Source organism: Hemicordylus capensis, chromosome 17 (genome assembly GCF_027244095.1).
Source record: "Hemicordylus capensis ecotype Gifberg chromosome 17, rHemCap1.1.pri, whole genome shotgun sequence".
In the NCBI taxonomy this organism is placed as follows: Eukaryota; Metazoa; Chordata; class Lepidosauria; order Squamata; family Cordylidae; genus Hemicordylus; species Hemicordylus capensis.
The window spans coordinates 15,059,932-15,076,055 of NC_069673.1; the positions used below are offsets into that span (position 1 = coordinate 15,059,932).

Below are 16,124 nucleotides of genomic sequence, written 5' to 3' on the forward strand. Positions count from 1 at the left end.
CAAGCAGAGAGATTGGAGACCATAAGTTAGAGTTCCAAAATCTAGCACATGATTGCCCTCTAAAGGACATCGCTGTATGCAACATTTCCACTTCTGGTTGTGAGGTGCACACAAATCCGTGTTTCAAAAAGAGGATTTGCAACAGGTGTGTCATACACAGAGAACTCCCAGAACCAATTCACACATTATGTTTCTTGGGGTGCACCTAAAATTGATTTCTAAATGCACACCGGAAAATGTCGTGTGTAGATCTGTCTGCAAGGGGATGCATAGTGCAATTATGCTCTTAGGACAGCCAGGTGTGCCTGCAACTGTCCGTCATGGCAATGCTCTCCCACAAGCACATCTTTGCTGCCCCGTAAGGTGTGGAAAGGTCCCAAGCGGCAGCGCCTTTTGACAAGCAGCCACATGAGGCTGCCTTGCTTCCTATGCAATCACTTCTACCCAGGTTCTCTTCCTACTTTGCTGCCACATAACCTGCCTGACACTCTGTAAATCTGCTGCCTGTCCGTGCAGGCACTGCTGGACGAAAGGGACCAGGGCCTGGCAAAGTCAAGACCATGGCTGTACCGACAACCTCCGCCCTTGTACGCTGCTTCCCCGGCCTGAGTGAAGAGATCTCAGGCGTCTTAGAAAAGCAAGACGTTTTCTGCTTGATTGCAGGCCACATGCTCAGTGGGGCTGGGGCCAAGGCAAACGGCCCCTCTCTTTGGGGCACAGCAATGGCTCTTTTGTCTTGCGTGAGGTGATCCATCCAGTGACCTTTGGGGCAGCCAAGAACAACCCTGCTTATCTCTGTGGCTGCTGCACGCCTGGCTGGGTAGGGCGGAAGAAGACGACGTCGCAGAGGTGATGCAAGCCTTTGGGGGAGAGGGGCGGTGGCCATTCTGCCCTCCACAGCCCTATAAAGCTGGGAGGCCCTCGGCCAACTGGTGTCTCCAATTCTTCTTTTGCTAAGACGCGAGAAGGCGGAGGTGCACGATGAAGGTCGGTCTGGTGGCGTTGGGGCTTGCCCTGCTCTGCACCGCCTCGGCTTCTCCTGTCGACAATGTCAAGAAGGTAACAGATCCGGGGGCAATCGAGAACTAAACGAGATGTCGATTGGTTGGTAGCCCCGAGGTAAACCTCTTAGGTTCTGAGCTCTGTCGACGAATTCTGTCAAGCGGATCATTCCTTGCCTAGATTCGCACACGGCTCTGTGCTCAGATCCAACAGGGGGCTTCTTAGGTTCAGTCTTCGGATCCCCCAGACACTCCACTTGCCCTCTGTATCGTGCTCCTGCCACCTGTTATCCATTCTCTAAGTCTCCGTCTCTCCTCGCAGGGAAATGGCCTCCGCTCCCTGGCCATCTGGGTTACCTCCTCCTGTGCCTTTTCCTGCTCCATCCTCACCCTGTATCCATCCCGCCTCTTCAAGAGCAAGGGGGCCCTCCAGTTTTATACAAAAGACGATGCTCCTAATAATGTCCTTTTATTTATATTGGCAGGAGTGACTGGGCCCAGAAGTAGGGTCATATCATGGGGTATGTTTCTCTGCCCCGGCTCAAGATGTTCATGGCTACAAAGAGAGAGAGGGCTGAACCTCTGTTTCCCAAGAACAGGGATTGGGATAAAGGGATTGGCCCAAGCGGTAGAAGCCTGATCATGATGGGATTGCATTTAGAAATCCGTGTTAATGTGGGCTGGAGCAAAACCCACATTAATAGACTTCTCATCTCCAGTTATTTATATTTCCTATTTCTGCCCAGTCATCCAGTAATAAGCAGCATGTTTGTTGGCCTGCCGATCAAGTGAGTAGGGGTTTATAAGAAGGTGCAGTGGGGAAATGCTTGACGAACAAGCAGAAGGTTGCTGGTTCGAATCCCCACTGGTACTATATCAGGCAGCAGTGAAATAGGAAGACGCTGGAAGGCATCATCTCATACTGTGCGGGAGGAGGCAATGGTCAACCTCTCCTGTATCCTACCAAAGGAAACCACAGGGCTCTGTGGGTGCCAGGAGTCGAAATTGACTTGATGGCACACTTTGCCTTTAGCAATTCCTATCCAAAGCAGAGGCCACGGGAGTAAATGCCCTGGGACCTGAGCCCACACCTTGACAGGGGCAGGAAGTTCCCCAGCACTGCACGAAAGCTTTCTTGTTCCAGGTGGGCAGCTGGGTCAGGGAACGTTGGCGTGGACCCTTGTTAACCCCCACACCTTGTGATGAGGCCAGCCTGGGCCCCTGACACACCGTCTTTTGTTTTCAGATATCAGGGATTCCCCTTTACTCACTTGCCGTGGCGGGTAACTGCACGTGTATGATGAAGCACAAGGATGATATGAAGATGATGAAAGTGACGCTGACGGCCTTGGACGACAAGTCTGTCGACATGGAATTGAGTATTCCCTTGTAAGTGCCCAGGTGTGCAGCAAGCCTGTTTCTGCCCCAGCTGATATTAGCTTGGCTGCTGCCGTCTCGTCTCGAGGGCCGTGTGTGAGCTGGGGAGTGGCCACCTCTATTCTTGTCAGGCACAAAAGCGGGAGATTCTGAACGCGACCTCTGAAAATTCGGAACGCAGAATTCAGAGTCCACATCTGAAATTTCAGACTTGGAGAGGTTGGCAGCGTGGTGTAGTGGTTAGAGTGCTGGACTAGGACCGGGGAGACCCGTGTTCAAATCCCCCTTCAGCCATGAGACTTGCTGGGTGACTCTGGGCCAGTCACTTCTCTCTCCGCCTAACCTACCTCACAGGGTGGTTGTGAGGAGGAACTTAAGTATGTAATAGGTCGTTCTGGGCTCCTTGGAAGAAGAGCGGGATAGAAAAAGTAATAATAATAATAATAATAAATAAGATTTGGGGAGAAACAAAAATTCTATATCAGGAATTGTGGGTGGTCTGCTGAAGGGAGGGGCCACCACTCAGCGGGAGAGCCCCTGTTTGCTTGCAGAAGGTCCCAGGTTTAATCCCTGGCAGCATCTCCAGGTAGGGATAGGAAGGACTTTGGCCTGAAACCCTGGAGAACTGCTGCCAGTCAGTGCAGACAGTCCTGAGTTAGATGGGCCAGTGGTCTGACTCAGTAGGTGACAGCTTCAAGTATACTAGCCACCCCTAAGCTAGGGTGTCTGCTCTTATTTTGCAGCAAGGGGAATTGCAACAAATTTCACTTGAACTTTAAGGAAAATGAAAATGGACACTACATCCACGAGTGCGGTCTGTATGCGCGAAATTTCGGTCTTTTACCCTTTGGAGGCTGCTGCCTCAGAAAGCGTAGCCTTCTCTTTAAGGGGTGGCTTCGAAACGAGCGTGCTGGCAACTGCCAGGCGGGGAAGCCCCGGCCAGTTGCAAACGGGGCGGACGGTGGTAGTTCATCATGGGCAGCAGAGCCTCTGCTTTGCATCTGGGAGGTCCCAGGTCCCCAGGTGATGGGAATGAGCCCTATCTGAAGGGCAGAGCCCAATATTTTTGCAATGTTTTGGCACGACCCCTTTCTGAAACCAAGATGGACCAGTGGCCTGATCAGCTTCTTATTTATTTACAACTCAGTGGTAGGGTACCTGCTTCCTTGGGATGCAGAAGCCCCCAGGTCCAGCCCTGGCCATCTCTAAGTAGGGCTGGGAAAGTCCCCGGTCTGAGACCCTGGAGAGGAGAGTTGCGGCTGGTCAGTGTCGAGACGGCTGGCTGGTCTGACCTGAGCCACAGGGGCCCAAGGGTCTCACTCAGCAGACAGACAGCAGCTTCCGAGAAGCGTTCCCTCTAACAGGGAATCCCAGATCTTCTTGACTTGGGGATTCAAACTGGCTTCGCTCAACATTTACCCCGCAGCAAGAAGCCAGGTGTGAACAACTCATATAGAATACCTTGCAGTTTCCCACCCCCGGCTTTTAGCCCACGTCTCCTCCAGAATGGAGTGGGTGTGTGTTCACATATTGGGCAGATTTACCCTGAAGTAAACGAGAGCTCTCGGGGAGCACTTCACACACAAGTCAGGTTTTTCTCTGCGCGTTAGAGTGCAACCCGATTTATATTCGAGGTTTAAAAGACCCACTTTTTGCATCAGGTTTTTTTTGGATAGCACTGAGTTTGCAGTAAAGCCTAGCAGAAAAACCTATGGTACAGCCTGCTGTGTGGAGAGCTCCCTGGAGCTTTGCCACGTGGATTTCCAGCTCTCAGAGTATCCGATGAGGGAAGCCACGTCAAATGAAACTCGTAGCATTTGGGTAGCAGCCCCTCCACTCTCTACTGTGAGTTTTATTTTGTGTAGGTTCACACACAACTCACTTCTGTCTGTTCCTTGTGGCCAATGGCTTCTTAGAGGAGGCGGGGTAGATCTTCTCACACTTATCTGAGAGACGATCTGATTGAAATCAACAGTGCTTCTATGTAGGCATGCATTGAACGTAAAGCCAAGAAAATCCTTAAACGTTACAATACACAACCTGGTAGGCAGGTAGTGATTCACATCAAAAGCAAGCTATCCTCTCAACTGCCCAATAGAGATCCCCTGCTGATAAAAAACAAAGGCAACGTTCCTCCAGGGGTTACTGGACTTGTGAAAGTGAAACCCTCCCAGCTAGACTCTCTTTCCCTCTCTTAATCCAAGTCCAGCAGTGGAACAGAATAGTGACTGCACATTTTGCTCCATAACTCTGCTTTTACAAGGGCTGGAGCTTAGCTTTTTGTTTTTAAATGAAAGCTGAAATCCTGGCGAATCTGGGTGGGCTAAGCCATCCGGGTGAGATGCTTGAAATCTGGGTGAAACCCGGGATTCTGGGGGGTGGGCATGGCAACTATCCACGGGATTCTGGCTGTAGTGAGAACACACCCTCCCTTCCGGAGGAGATTGAGGGTAAAGCCCCTGTGTGAGACAACTCTGGCCAGGTGTGAGAGATTTGCTGCCTACTTCTGAAGCCTCCCTCTTCCTCCTTTCTTCCAGCCTGGGGTACCAAAACCATTGACGATATGGTGGTAAATGAGGCTGGCTGGGTCCTTGTCAGAGCAATCAAGGAGAAGGATGGCCAACGGTGTATAATGCTGGGGCTTCACGGTATGTAGTACCCCAGACGTGGCCTGCTGCCACCATCAGCTGGGGGCAGGGGAAAGAGAGGAGGCACAGCTTGACTCCACTCAGATGTTTTCAGTACACTCAAGGTGTGGCTTCCAATCACAAATGTTTCTGATAATGGTCGGCAACGTTACAAATGGAGTCTCATGGCCCCCTGAAGTTCTCCTCCAGCTTGGGATATTAAATGCATGTGTTCATAGTGATTATTCAGCATATGAAGCTGGTCATCGACTGTAACGTGTCCCCCACCCAGTTAACTGAGAAAGAGACTCCTTTTAAAGTGGCGATTCACTTCTATTGAGCAGGGGGAGAGCAACTGGCCCTCTCCGACCCCAGCACAGCATCCCTCCGGTAGCTGTTGCTGGTATCTGCCTTGTGTTTCTTTTTAGGTTGTGAGCCCTTTGGGGACAGGGGGCCATTTTATTGATTGATTGCTTACATCTATGTCAATCACTTTGGGAACTTGGGTTGAAAGGGGCATATAACTATCCATCGTCATTGACTAGCATTCAGGCACCCAAATCCAGCTTAATTGGGGGAAGAGGGAACAGTTGAATTTTCAAGCAGCTCCTTGCTACGGCGGGTGTTGCTGTGGGGTGGGTGCAGGCCAAATGAAAGCGGACGGCGTCCCTGTGGGCGCAGGATGGTCCAGGGCGCGCATTCTGGGAAAGAACTCTTGGGAAACAGAGGAGCCTTTTCTGCCCCCTTGCGGAAGGAGGCTTGGGTTCGACCTCTCGCCAGCCCCCATCCTTTGGAACGTCTTGGGCTTTGCTTGTGCCTTGTGCACAGAAACCTGCACCCTAGTGGCAGGAGGTATAACAATAATAGATGACTCAGATCCGTCTCTGTCGCGTCTTTGTTCAGCCCCGGAACGTGAGATGACTCCAGAGATGCAGCAGGGAATAAAAGACTATGTTGTGGCACAGGGCATTCCTGAGGATAGCATCAAAATATTGCCCGAAGAAGGTAAGACATCCATGTTCTGTCACTATTAAGCCCCAATAAACAGCCCAGCCTGACCACAGGGAGGGTCGTTCCAGTCCTTGGGGGCCGGGGGGGCTGGCTGTTATTGACTGTTAAAAAAAACCCCAAACACACCCATGCGTGCAAAGCAAGTTTGGCTAGAACAGAACTGCTCCACTTCGGCCCTCCTGCAGCTGTTGGCCTACAACTCCCATCATCCCTAGCTATTGGCCGCTGTGGCTGGGGATCATGGGAGTTGTAGTCCAAAAACAGCTGGGGCGGGGCTAAGTTGAGCAGGCCTGGGCTAGAGGCTTATAAAGGTTTTATTTGGGAGACAGTTCAGAGTTATTGCTGCTGTTGTTGTTTTTGTGGGGGGAGAGAAAATTCTTGTTCAGTGATACGGCTGCAGAAGGCGAGAGCTGCATAAATTCACGGAGACGGATATTTTTTGCACAGAGCAGCACCTGCGCCCATTTGCACAGCCTCCAACGTCTAGCCTGAGTTTTCATTTTGCGGCTCTCAAGGTGGCTAGCAAAATATAAGAGCAATTAAAAACATCGCTGCATTGTAAAATCATGGGACAAGACTATATCATGGAACAAGATGGTGGTTAACTGCCCAGAGACAGATGTTTGGGGCGGTGTACAAACAGAGAGAGAGAGAGAGAGAGAGAGAGAACCAGGTGAACCAAGATGTCACGAGGCCACAGAGAATGGAAAAGGTCTTCTCCTGGGACCAGAAAGTTACAAGAGATGGAGCAAGTTGGGTGACCCTTCCCTGGAAGGGTGTCTCCAAAAGCAGAGCGCCACCATTGCAAAGACCCTCTTTCCTCTCTGGTCACCACTTGCCTGGTTGCAGAAGGCAGCAGGCCAGGAGAAGAGCCTCTGAGGATGATGCCAATATTTGGAGGAGGCTTATTTATTTACGGAACGTATATATGCTGCTGCTGAAAGGCTGGGAGGGAAGAGCAGGACCAGTCTCCTGAGGCAGGGAATCCCAGAGGCTGGGCACGGCTACCCTAAAGGCTACTCGATGCTCACCAGCAGAATGGATTCATGTAGGGTTTTGCAGGCCTTAATGGAGAAGCAATCCTCTGAGCATGGGCAGACACACCTCCTGGGACTGGCGTGGGGCTAGCAGGGGTTTTTCCAGGCCCAGGTTTGAAGCCCATGCATCATGGCCTTTCCCTCTTGGGCCTCTTGTGATGGACTTGCTGGTGGTGAGGCAGATCAAGTGACTGCCCTTACGTTTTTGTTTTGTTTCCACAGTGAGCTGCATGGAAAATCACTAGGTGAGTTCTTCATGCCTTGATTCCACGGTGGGTGAAGGCAGGGCGGGAAACTGTCAGGGCAGCGAGACCAGCCAGGAAGCACATTCAATACATAGAGCTAAAACAGGCTCCGCACATGTCCAGCATGCTCAGTTGGAGCTGGAGAAAGACCAGAGGTGGAGAGTATTTGCTGGGAGTCTTCCCGACTAGGAGATTTGCACCGGTTAGAGTGTTGCAAAGAGTGATGCAATAATGCAACGCTTTCAAACCGAGAATAAAGGGTTATCCAATGCTTCATTGTAGACTGGGTGGCCATTCATAAATGCATTTATCTGCCCCTCCTCCTGTTACATTTGGGCCAATGGAGTCGTGGGGGGCGGGGTGTGTGTGTGACGTGATGATTTTCCTTAAAAAAAAAAATTTCTCGCCTGCCTTGCGCAAATCCTCCCGGAGGGCGCAGTGCTGTCCCAAATCCAACTGCTTTTCTTCATTGCAGCCTTGCGCAAGTGATCCTGGTAAAAACTTAAAAACCAAACAAACCCAAAAAAAACGATGGCGGGAAAGAGAGCCAGGAAGGGGGAAGAAGACAGGAACGGCTGGCGTCTCAAGGAGGGGAAGGGAAGGTGGCATGGTCTCCTCCTGGCATGGCTCGGTTTAGTTGCAGGTCCCGGAGGGAGGGAAGGCTCCAGGCTGCAGGTGTTAGAGGGCAAGTTGGGATCACAGAAGCTCACTGCCCGGCATCGGGGCTTGGGAGGGACCCGGCGTGTGGAGCGGGTGCAGGATCAGGCAGGTGGTTTCCCCCTGAAGACAGAAGTTTTGGTGTGACCATGGAGAAGCCGCTGCCAGTCTGTGTAGACAATACTGAGCTAGATGGACCAGGGGTCTGACTCAGTATTTGGCAGCTTCCTATGTTCCTATGAGGGCCCTGGCAGATCCAAACAAGAATAGCTGATGGTCAAAGTCAGGGGAATCAGAGACAGACTGCTTGTGGACATGGAGAGGTTCTGGCTGGCCCAGAGATCTATCTAACATCGCTTCATCCATTCACCAGAAATCCTCCTCCTCCTCTTGTAGGTGCCTAAAGGGGATTCGTCAAAAGATCAGATGATGCTGTTTGCAGCTTGGAAGTGTCTCTTCTTTCTTGCCCACAGGCTTTGGAGCTTTGCTCAATTTCCGGGGTGGAAGCCTCTTTATACTCTCAATAAATAGATTCAGAAACTGCACCCTTCGACTGTGTGTGTGTGTGTGTAAGTGGAGAAGTGGGAGGGACCACAAGATTCCAACTGTAGAAACTCAGGGCCCCTCGGGAAATCCAGGAAGGGGTCCTGTCAAGGATTTGGAATCAATAGCAGATATTTATATTCCGCCTTTCCGCTATGAAAATAACACTCAAGGTGGCTCACAAAATAGAACCAAAAACCCAGAACACAATAAGACACTCAGACAAATGGCAACAGCCCCTTAAAAGGCAGACAGCGTCTTCCAAGGACTCTCTGCCCTGGACTCTCCAGTTCGAAGGTTTCTGGAGTGACTCACAAAATGTTTAAGGACAGTCCTAAATGGAATGTGCAAAATCCTAAAAGAGAGCAGGGATCTCATGACAGCAGAGAGGCTTAACATGTCCCAAAAGCCTGGAGCTTTTTCACCCAGCTTTATGGCGAGTTTGAAGTTTGTTTGTTTTTAAACTCTGGATATAAATTGGGCTACGCTCTAACACGCAACGAAATGTTTAAAAAAAACCAACCCAAATCGTGTCTGGAACGCTCTCTGATTGTTCTCACAGGGACTTCGGGGGTAAATCTGGCCACTCTGTGAACACACACCTTCCATTTCGGAGGAGACGCGAACTAAAAGCCGGGTGTGAAAAAGCTCCTGGGCATGTGAAGAGCATCAGGTCCAAGGGTTAGCCTCCAGGATCTCCAGCTCAAATCCCGAGGAGCAAGCAGGCTCAGCAGAGACCCCTCTCTCTCTGCCCAGGACTTGGGATATAGCAGCAGCCTGTTGGGGTAGACAGTGTTGGATGTTAGGTGGACCAAGCACCTGTCTGGCTCAGGAGGTCCCCGCTTCCTGGGTTTATTCTGCACATCCTCAATGGGCTTCCCACGCAGTTAAGCACTGTAGGGCATTCTTTGCAAGGTTTCTGTCCGCCCGTGGATTGGCTTGTTTCAAGGGGCACAGGACGTTAAGTCCTGGGCAAAACGAGGAAGGGAAACTGGGGAAGAGAGAGCTTGTCTTGAGGGAGCAAGCATGCGTTGTCCGCTTTGCAAAGCTGTGAGTCTTGCTTTGGTTTGCATTCAGATGGGTGCCTCCATGTGAGTGCTGTCCGCTGTAAGAGATTCCCCTTCGGAGATGGGGTTGGAGTGCAGAGCCCCTTGTTGGCATGCAGAAGGTCCCAGGGTTAGTCCCCAGGAGCACCTCCAAATATGGCTGGGAGAGACTCCTGCCTGCAACCTTGGAGGAGCCGCTGCCAGACAGTGAAGACAATACTGAGCTAGATGGACCAAAGGTCTGACTCAGTAAATGGCAGCTCTCCACGTCCCTAGACTTCTAGACACCTGTGTATGATGAAACCCACGTTTCTCCTGGCATCACCACCTCTAGGAGCAGAAAACCTGTGCCATACTTGGATATCTGCTCCTTGGAAAGGACATTGATGTTCCCTTTCTCAGAAGAACAGTGAGATCTCCACACCTGTGATCAACTCCCTGTGAGTGACCTTTAGAGGCCGAATCCATAAAACCCACATCCTTCCGAAGCCGAGGAGCATCTAAAGCCAGTGGGTCAGGGTGTGCCGCGATATACCCACTCCAGATGACCCCACCTCCCTCCAGAAATAGCCCTGGTCTCATTGTGAGTTTTTCCATGGGTGGATTCACTCGGATAATTTTGGAAAGTCACTATAAAGCCACAAGGTGTTACAGAGCTGGGTCCACCTTCTGGTTGCTGGAGGGTTCCTGACGAGGAGTTCCTGACACGGACGATTGCCAGGATGAATACCATGTTGTTGGTCCTTGGAATGGCTGCTGCCCACTGGCTTCCGACTTCTGCAGACATCCCTGTACAGCCTAACTTTGACCTCAAAAAGGTAAGGGGAGGTTTAACGACATGAGCACGATTGTGGATTCCACAATCTCAGATTTATCTTGGGCCATAAACCATTGTGATATGGGCTCACACCAATGTTGGTAACCCACATTAAGCCTAGATTCAAATGGTTGTGTGAAACTGACCGCTGTCTCTGTTCATCCCATTGTTGGGCAAAGAAAACTGTGTTGTCTTGAGCAGAGCACCATCTTGCTTTCAGTCTGCCTTATCTGCCTCTCTGCTGCCTTTTCTGAACTTGGTTCACCTCCTCTTCCCACCAGCCTCCCAAACTGATGACAACTGGCCCAATTGTGTGTGGGGGTGCCTGTTAGACTGCCCGGCCCTCCCAGTGTCTACCATGTCCTGGGCTGTCAGCAAGCCAGAAGGGTTAAAACCACCTGGGCCAAGGGTGCCTTTGGGTTGCAATGCCAGGCTGAGCATTTACCCGACCATAGAGCTGGGCTAGAGTGGTCCTGCCCATAGAGTCAGGCCGGCTAGAGCGGGGCTGGAGGTTCTGTGAGCCACCACAAAGTGGAGTCAGCAGGGACAGAGATGGCTCTGAATCTGCTCCCCTCCCAAATTTGCCATTTGACTTGTGACTTGTTTCATCCCACTCTGCCGCGCATGTGAATGCCACTGAAGCTCTTCCTCAGCTGACTTTCCCTATCATGACTGGTTTGGGTGCCAAGCAAGGGCACGATACTCCGTCTCCAAGCTGATGCAAGAGAAAGAGCAGTCTTGGGCTGCCTCTGTACAGCAAGAATCATGACCCTTGCCCCCCACCTCCTGAAATGCCAGTCAGAATCCTTCTTTTCCAGGTGGCCGGGTTGTGGCACCCCATCGAGATGGTCTCCTTTCTTCCAGAGCTCCCCGAAATTGAGCAAACGAGGATCCGGATGGATATGAAATTGACACCCTTAAAGGGCGGACGCCTGAAATTTGTCGCCAATATCCCTCAGTAAGTTTCCTCCGTCGGATGCTGCTTCCCTCTCTGTTCTGTGTTGTTGAGACGTTGCCTTAAGAGCAAAACTAAAAACCTGACCTTTTGGTACATTAAAAAGCCAAGCGTATTTGCGTGGTAGACTGCTCTATATTTCGCAGTAATCAAATCATGAACAAGCCAGAATACTACTTCATTTGTAGTATCTTTGGCCTGGGCAGTTTTTCAGGGGCCTGTGTGATGACTTCTCACAGGCATATAGGAAGCTGCCGAGTACTGAGTCTGACCGTTGATCCATCTAGCTCAGTATTGTCTGCACTGACTGGCAGCGGCTTCTCCAAGGTTTCAGTCAGGCAAGAATGTTTCTGAGCCCTACCTGGAGATGCTGCCGCCAGGGATGGAACTTGGGCACCTTCTCATCTCCCAAAGCTCATGAGAAGCTGAGGAGAGAAATCTCCTTGCCCCCTTTCCTGTGCTGGAATGAAAACTGAGCCAAACATCACTTCCCCCAAACTTGATTTAAAATTATAATATGGGTCTCTACCCACCAATCATGGTCCCCTTGGAAGATGTCCTGGAGGGTCCCTCTCCCCCCACCCCAATTTTCCTTTCTTTAAGCTCTTTTACATTTCTGGCTGCCTGTTCTATATTTATAGCCAGGCATGGCAGTAGGGAACGGCTTTATATGAGTGACACCCCCCTTTAAAGGTTTCTCTTTAAATTCTACCCTGGTGCTGAGCACCAGGAGGCTAGGGGAGGGTGTACCATATTGACTACCCCAGTTCCCAGCCCTATGGTGCTGAAGGGAGGGAGGGAAGGAGAAGGAGAGGTGACGAACCCCCAGTACATACGCCCCTTTAAATTCAGACCCCTCACCTAGCATCAGAGAAGGTGGCAAGATTCAGGAAGAACCAAAGCCAGACTGGATGTGTCCTGTGTCCCTTGCCCATAAGAGGAGTCTTTCGATTTTGTTGCCAAGAGATCGGATTTGAACCATCTCTCCGGGATGCTGGAAAACCCAGACCACGAAGGCATCCAGAAGCAGCAGGCCGGCTGTGAGGTGTGGCAGCAGCTTCATCTGTTCCTCTTTTCCAGGGCTGGGGGTTGTAAGGCAAGAATCATCAAATTCTGGCCGCGGGAACGACCTGGGATCTTCGTCACTGCCAGTGAGTACAAATGTCGCTTGAGCGAGTGTCTCGAAACATGGTGTGCTTGGTCAGCAGGAGATCTGGCTTCTGTAATCTGGGCAAACCTTCTGAAATCTGCGTCTCTGTTTGCATCCCTTTGGGGTGGGAGAAAAAGGTTCATGCCAGGGAGAGATTCTGGTCAAGCCATCTCTGAAGAAGGTCAGCTGGTCCAAATTTGTATGGAAGTGGAGACTTTGGGACTTTTAACATTGGGACTTTTAACTTTAACGTTTAGATCTTTACAAGCAACTCAGAGCATCTTTCCAAGTACGTAGGGACCAAATACACATTCAGTGAGAAATATGCATCTTGGTGCTCCAATTGCGCTCTGTGTGTGTGTGTGTCTGTGCGCGTGCACGCAATAGAGAGATACATAGGTAGATACATAGATAGAATTCAAGATACCCAACCTGCATGGTGTGGAGAGAGAGAAATTTTTCTCCCTCTCCAGAAGGAGGGGTCATCCCATGAGACCGATTGCCAGAAAATTTTGGACTGACGAGAGGAAGCATTTCCCCACACAACACACCATTAATCTGTGGAATTCTCTGCCAGGGGATGTGGTGATGGCCACCAGCTTGGGCAAATTCATGGCGGACAAGACCATCACTCTTGTCCGGGGCCTCGCTTCTTGCCTGTGGCTTCCTAGAGGCATCGGGTGGGCCACTGTGGGAAACAGGATGCTGGACTAGATGGGCCTTCTCGGGCCTGATCCAGCACAGGGCTGTCCTCATGCTCTTATGTAATGTTCTTATGTAACCTGTGTCCCTTCTGCCTCTGCCTAAGTTGGCCAAGCCGTCGCCTATACTGTGCAAAATAGCTAGTCGCCACCAGGCATCAAGGGCTAGTCGCACGTATCTTCATTTAATATGACACCATACCAGACCCATTTCAATGGCTGTCAGCAGCTACGCTCTGGAGAGGAGCCCTCAATCAGCGCTTGGCTAAAGACGGGCACCTGGACGTGCGTCTGTGATGCATCGTCAGACATTTTGGGACTGCTTCCTAATATAAATCAAACGAGAGAGTGAGAGCAAGAGGGGGAGAGAGAGGGAGGGAGAGATGCCATTTCTCGTAACTGATATGCAGAGGGAAAAGGGAGGGGAGAAGAGAGACGGAGAGATATAGGAAGGCGAGGAAGGGAGACAAAAAGCTATGCAAGGAAGAAAGGAAGGAAGAAAAGTCAAATATGCAGGGAAGAAAGGAGAGAGAGAGAGATGGAGGGAGAGAGAATATGCAGAAATGGAAACTCAGCCTCATGGCTTCACAGTGTTGGGCGTTAATAAACTGGAGGCTAATTGTTTTTCCATCCCACCCCTGAGGAGCTAACAAGCAGAATATGAGGAAGGGAGGTCCCCATAGGTTGCTGGACTACAGATGCCCTCCCCCATAGCCAGAGGTTGAACGACAATTCCCAACGACCCCCCACTTGAACTGATCTCCCATGGTTCTGTTTCCTGCACAGAGCTAAGCAGCGTTCACTTCATGGAGACCGATTACGACAACTATATCATTACTCGTGTTAAGACTGCAGAAGACACCGGGATGTATCTCTCTGGTAGGTGTTCTGGGGATGGGAAGTAGGATTCTCAGGCTGGAAGCATCTCCAGATCGGAGAGTGGGGGGCTCGCTAATGTTGCATGGGTCCCGTTTATTGGTTGCCCAAGAAAAATCTGCAGGAGAAGGCAGAACAGGAGCCTTCCCAGAAAGCAGGCTTTACTGCAGGTTTACTGAGAGGCTTGACTGTGAGTTCGAATCCCACCCCCCACCAAATGACACAAAAAGTGGTTGGGGTTTTTTTAGCTCGCAGGGACTTTGAGCGAAATCTGGAGGATATGTGGATGCACACCTGCCCTTCCATGGGGAAGCACAGTAAAATCTCCACCTGGGAACACTCCAGGGACTGACTTCCAAGTAAATAAGCTGAGGATGGTGCTGATAGTCCCTTCTGAGAGCAAAGACATGCTCACTTTTTTTTTTGCTGTGCCTAAAGCCAGAAGCCTGCAAGTGGGAGATGACATCAAAGAGAAATTCAAGAAACTGGCTTTGGCCCAGGGGTATCCTGAGGATAAGATCATCCATATCAAGAGAGATGGTAAGAGAAGCTAGTCTTCATGGTTTTATGGCAGTGTGTTTGTGTCTGAGATTCAGAAACTGCCCTCGGAGGCATCCTTGCGGTTTGTGGAGGACGGTCCAAGCACAGACGCCAACCAGGCGAGTGCTGGGGTGTCAGGATTTCAGGGGCAACTAAATGCCTTGGCAGAGGGTGGGAGTGTGTGGAGAGAGAGAGAGAGAGAGAGAGAGAGAGAGAGAGAGAGAGAGAGAGAGAGAGAGCTGGTCTTGTGGTAGTGAGCCAGAATTGTCCCCTTCACTAAGCAGGGACAGCCTTGCTCTGTATTTGGATGGGAGACCACATGTGAGCACTGTAATATATGCTTCTTAGGGGACGGAGCCATAGCTCAGTGGAAGATTATCTGTGTTCTTGCCTACGTAAGGTCCCAGGTTCAGTCCCTGGCAGGGCTGAGAGAGACTCCTGGATTGGGGAGGGGGCCGTAGATTAGGAAAGGAGCATCTGCTTTGCATGTAGAATGTCCCAGGTTCCCTCCCTGGCAGCATCTCCAGGTAGGGCTGAGAGAGAGACTCCTGCTGGCTGGAACCTCAGAGCGTCATTGCCGGTCAGTGTCAGGAGTACTAACTAGATGGACCAATGGTCTTGGTATACGGCAGCTTCCTAGGCTGGTGTTTCCTTTTGTTGACTTTCTGGCTCCAATGACCTCCTCCTCTCTTCTTCCACAGGACAATGCACACCCTGAGCACACCTGTCCAAAATAGCTGGAAGCAGCATTTCTTCAAATTCTAGATTGAAAAAACTATGGTGAAAATTCAGCAACGATTGCTAATGTATATACTCTAGTGGGGTGGAGAGTTGGAGAAATTAGAGGCATGAGCCAATGACGTCCATCTCCCATGTCTACATAGATCAAACTGGTCTCTCTGCACATTCTGTAACAGACCCGGAAATTTCCCTCCTTCCGTTTCCAAGGGAGACTCTTCTGTGGAGCGGTGGAGCTGGGATTCACTGCACATTTGACCCTGCTTGACTAGGCTCAGCAGAGATGGGGGAGCCATTGGATATATTCTCCAAAACATCCATCTTGCTAAATTAAGCTGCAATAAACATGTTAGTCTTCAAGTTGCCACAATACTCCATGTCATCATTTCCTCTTGCATTTGAAACCAAGGTTCTGTGTAGCTCAGATGTTGCATGCCACCCTCTTTGTAAGATTTCCATTCCTCTTCCTGTAAGGGATTCTGTACTGATGGTTCCCCTTAAGGCAAGGTTCTGGCTCCATGCAAAATATCCACTGAACACTTCGCTCTTGGCATAGAATGGAGCAAAGCTGTGTTGAAGAGGGATGGGAGAAGCTGGGGCGTTTGGGGGCATCCTAAGGCTGGTGTAGATTTTGCCATCTGTTACCCCGGGGAAAGGGAGCTTTTCTCTTCACATGTTGGGCTGAAGGCCAAGCTAGCTTTCTCACTTGTGCAATCCACCGTCAGCACAGCCACAGATTATTTGGTGCAAAATGATTCTGAGTGTATTCTTTGGTCATTCGTCATTCATTTTGCTCCAAAGAA

The 16,124-nt window shown here is 50.6% G+C and overlaps 1 protein-coding gene and 1 long non-coding RNA gene across 2 annotated transcripts; both read left to right on the forward strand.

Moving 5' to 3' along the window:
• Positions 1-944: 944 nt before the first annotated feature.
• On the forward strand, positions 945-8,482 carry LOC128338819 (lipocalin-like). The gene is made up of 7 exons (XM_053281810.1): positions 945-1,059; positions 2,248-2,390; positions 3,122-3,192; positions 4,916-5,026; positions 5,909-6,010; positions 7,276-7,298; positions 8,352-8,482. The coding sequence occupies exons 1-6, from the start codon at positions 982-984 to the stop codon at positions 7,296-7,298; spliced, it is 528 nt and encodes a 175-aa protein (XP_053137785.1). The 5' UTR covers positions 945-981; the 3' UTR covers positions 8,352-8,482.
• Positions 8,483-13,535: 5,053 nt separating this feature from the next.
• LOC128339086 (uncharacterized) lies at positions 13,536-15,651 on the forward strand. Its single transcript, XR_008312832.1, has 3 exons — positions 13,536-14,046; positions 14,482-14,583; positions 15,285-15,651. It is a non-coding gene; the product is annotated as an uncharacterized LOC128339086 (long non-coding RNA).
• Positions 15,652-16,124: the final 473 nt, after the last annotated feature.

What these genes read in the sequence shown, in the direction of transcription:
- LOC128338819 (XM_053281810.1), top strand. Translation starts at nt 982, where the DNA reads ATGAAGGTCGGTCTGGTGGCGTTGGGGCTTGCCCTGCTCTGCACCGCC. An exon ending in ACACTACATCCACGAGTGCG is followed by an intron (nt 3,193 to 4,915) that starts GTCTGTATGCGC and finishes CCTTTCTTCCAG; the next exon opens with CCTGGGGTACCAAAACCATT. An exon ending in TATAATGCTGGGGCTTCACG is followed by an intron (nt 5,027 to 5,908) that starts GTATGTAGTACC and finishes GTCTTTGTTCAG; the next exon opens with CCCCGGAACGTGAGATGACT.